Source organism: Lactuca virosa, chromosome 1, assembly GCF_052849685.1.
Source record: "Lactuca virosa cultivar CGN04683 chromosome 1, Lactuca_virosa_CGN04683_v6, whole genome shotgun sequence".
Lineage (NCBI taxonomy): Eukaryota > Viridiplantae > Streptophyta > Magnoliopsida > Asterales > Asteraceae > Lactuca > Lactuca virosa.
In genome coordinates, this window is record NC_136426.1 from 292,319,052 (window position 1) to 292,322,934 (window position 3,883).

The window sequence follows — 3,883 nt, forward strand, 5'->3', positions numbered from 1 at the left end:
TATAAAATATAATTGAGATTTTCTAATATATGACTTAAGGGTAAGTCTAAAAAGCATTAATTAATAATAAATATTATTATATTTAAATATAAAATTTATTAATTATAAAAAATAGTACAATAATTAAATATAAAATGCATTCATAATTTCCATAATAATTATATTTTACATTTAATTATGATAATATTTTTTTTATAATTAATACTTTTAGTATTCGAAAATCCCAATATAATTTATAAAAATATTACTTAACATCAAAAACAAAACCAAAATGGTACAATAAAGGAATACAATTACAGCAGATAAACAGATAAGGTATGTCGACGGGTCCAATGCAAAACCAAAAGTCAACTTATAGTCTCCCGCAAACAACAGTGCAAGTTGACAATAAAGAAACAGAAATATTCTCTGCCACATTCCTAAATTCTAGGGTTCATCAACGATCCCAAAATCAAATCAAGCACTTTCTTCTTCACTCAATCTTCTTAACAAAACCAGCAAAAACCCTTATGTTAACTCTCTGAATTTGATCCAAACAGCTCCCATGGACAGAATCAGCTGCTTACCTAACGACGTCCTCTGTCACATCCTATCGTTCCTCCCAACCAAACATGCTGTTGCGACTTCAATTCTTTCTTCAAGATGGGTAAATTTATGGGCTTTTCTTCCAATTATAGATTTGGACAATTCTCTTTATCTAAACCCATTAAAAAAAGAGTCGAATTCAGTCCTTTTTTTCGACTTCGTTGAAAGGGTTTTGTCTCTTAATAAATCGCAAACTGTTGTTAAGTTTCGTCTTCATATAAATGATTCTTGTGGTCAGAGTATGTCCAGGATTAATGGGTTTATTCATAATGTTATCTCTAGAAATATTATCGAAATTGATTTGGGAATTTTTCTAAATTTCCCGTTGGATGACGACTGCTTAAAAATTTCAAATAGCCAATCTTTACAATTGCTCAAGATCAGAAGCGATAATGGTCTAAAGATGCCTGCCTTTTCTGGTTGTTTTCCAAGCCTTACAGTATTCGATGTTAGGGTTTCGCTTTATGAATCGGGTGAAGATTTGATTACAAAGCTGTTTCCTTGTCTATCTGTTCTTGAGAAATTGTCTCTCGTTGGGGATTTAACCGATTGCACTGGAGAAATTTACTTCAATATAAGTGGAACTGCTTTAAAAAGTTTGGAATTGGAGTTATTGATTGATAATTACGATGATTGTGATGCAATGGTGGTTATTGACGCACCTCATTTAGAGTATCTTCGGCTTCAAGATGGGTTTCTTGCATCCTATTTGGTGAAAAACAAGCCTGCAATTAGTGAAGTTAATCTTGATGTTGGAGATTATGATGAAGAGTTTCTTGAGTTTTTAGATGAGGTGGGTCCCACACGACTTAGCCGGGTTAATGAGCTTTTACACAATTTGATTAATGCTAAGTTTATATCGGTTTCTGCACGCACTTCAAAGGTTAGTGATTCTCTTTACATATATTATATATCTTTATTTATCTTTTGATAAATTAGACTTTTTTTTAATGTGTTATGAAGGTAATTTTTTCACAAAAGTGGAATCTACCTGTGTTGCCATCTTTGATGAAATTAGAACTATCTGTGCATACTACCAGTTGGATCTTGCTGTTATATTGGCTTGAAAGTTGCCCAAATTTGAAGGTTCTTTCTTTGATAATAAAGGTAATACTCAATACACCTTGAAAGCATATAGTAAAACATGTAAATATGTTGTTGTTATGGGTAAAAACTATAAGTAAGCTGATATTTTATGTAAAGAAATAAGTAGTTTTCTATTATGGGTTGCCCTTGAAAAATTATTCTTGCAATTTCTCCATATGTGATAAATCATTAGTGTAACTGATTAAACTTCATGAAATTCCTCTGTTTTATGATCATTTGATGGTGCTTGCTATTTGACAATAGATCCTAAAGATTCTTGGTTTTCATCATTAAGGGTATTTTTGACATTTGACTAATAGTCAAAGGATATTTGACTAATAGTTACATACTTATATCGAGATTGTTAAAAAATTGAGATTGTTTTTTAATATTTGGGTGTTTGTTTAACTATTAGTTATTTAATATTATTAGTGTTATTTTTCTTCAATATATTAGGGTTTGCAGATTTGATTAATCTGTATGTATATTCATATTCATTTTTTTGTGAGTGTTATTTTTGCCCACACTTTGTTAAATTTGTAGGTCCACTCCTGCTTGTAAATCTAAAAGATTTCCTTATTTTATCATTATTTTAGATATTCGACACATATGCTAATTATGTCTATTTAACATGTGAATAAGATTTTGACATTTGTATAAAATCATGCATCTAGTGAAAATGAAAGTATTCATGTAGATAGTGTAATGCGGCTGCTCCCTTAAAAAGTGAATTAGTTAAAGAAAATTGTAAGTTTTAGGAATTTTTTTTTTATTTATAGATTGTACCTATAGATTTTTTGATTTGTGGTTATTTTGGTGTTTGTTTAATTGAATATCATTTGTAATCTTGATATATTTGTATGTATATTTATATATTTTTTTTGTTAGTGCTACATTTTCAAAGATTTGACAAATAGTTAAACACCTATGTCAAATGTCATTATTCATCCGCTTGAACATGAATCTGGGTTTTTTTTGTGGTATTTAAATTTATCTTTTAAAAATAAAAAAAATAGGAGAAACCAATGGAGGATTTTGACATGATAGAAGAACTTGAGTTGGCTGAGCCGGATCATGTACCATCATGCTTAACATTACGCATAAAAGAGATTGAAATCCAAAGGCTTGGGAAAGTTGAAGAGGAAGAAATGTTGAAATATCTTTTGGATAATGCAAAAGCTTTAGACAAATTCACAGTTAATTCTCGTGTTTATATTAAGGATGGTATCCTACAATGAATGTGGTTCAAGTAATGTAAAGAAAAAATGTATAAATTTTGGAAGGTTTTGATTGATGATTTGGTTTGGAACTATTTATTGTCTTTTTTTGTGTATAGAACTATAGAAAGATCGTGAGAAGACATCATTTTTGGCAAAATGTCATACATCATGTAGAAAAATACTAGTTTGATCTTTGTATTATCTAGCAAAATAATATTTTGAAAATGTATGATACAAGATAATTATGTGACCATTATGTCTTATGTTATGAACAATGTGACTTGTTAAAGAAAAAAGTGATTTGAGTAGTTTGGTATTACAAAACAATGTATTGGTAAACATAAAAGACATATGTATTATTCATGGAAATATTTTGTATTCAATTAGGGTGTCTCGTTGCACTTCCGTCCCTTTATTGACATCTCGATTCTGACATTAACTTCTTGTTTCCTAGTTTTTAAGTCGTTCCTTTTTTTTTTTTTTGTTAGTTTTTATTTCAGTAGTACTCTTCGATTCGAGAACAAAGAAATTAAACTGACATATTGACTTTAGCTTTTATGTTTTAAGTTATTCATGAAATACAATATCGTATCTTCCATTGTAGATTTTGATGAATAATATTTAAGTTGAAAACTAATATAGATGTTAGTATCATGATAGTTTTAGTACCTATTGGCTATAATATAAAAACAATTAATGATCTTTTTTATGATTCGGTAAGTTAGAAATATTTGGATGACATCTTTAATTTTGGTGTTAAATGCAAGGGATGGGTTTTGGAGTGCTTGGATTTGGTTTCTTAAGTTCTCCACTTTTTTGAGTTTTTATTTCAGTAGTATTTTTCGATTCGAGAAGAAATTAAGCTGAATGTTTCGACTTTAAGTTTTATGATTTAAGTTATTCATGAAATACAATACAATGATTTTCATGGTACGATATCATCAATCGTCGATTTTGATCAATAATATTTTAATTTGAAAATTAATATATAT

General features: G+C 28.9%; 1 protein-coding gene across 1 annotated transcript; it reads left to right on the forward strand.

The window, feature by feature from the left end:
* The first annotated feature begins 332 nt into the window (after positions 1-332).
* On the forward strand, positions 333-3,144 carry LOC145167136 (F-box/LRR-repeat protein At4g14096-like). Its single transcript, XM_079086234.1, has 3 exons — positions 333-1,468; positions 1,549-1,692; positions 2,688-3,144. The coding sequence occupies exons 1-3, from the start codon at positions 545-547 to the stop codon at positions 2,907-2,909; spliced, it is 1,290 nt and encodes a 429-aa protein (XP_078942360.1). The 5' UTR covers positions 333-544; the 3' UTR covers positions 2,910-3,144.
* The last annotated feature ends 739 nt before the right edge of the window (positions 3,145-3,883 follow it).

Coding starts and splice junctions, on each gene's coding strand:
- LOC145167136 (XM_079086234.1), top strand. CDS start 545: ATGGACAGAATCAGCTGCTTACCTAACGACGTCCTCTGTCACATCCTA. Junction 1,469..1,548: donor TTTCTGCACGCACTTCAAAG/GTTAGTGATTCT, acceptor TGTGTTATGAAG/GTAATTTTTTCACAAAAGTG. Junction 1,693..2,687: donor TTCTTTCTTTGATAATAAAG/GTAATACTCAAT, acceptor TAAAAAAAATAG/GAGAAACCAATGGAGGATTT.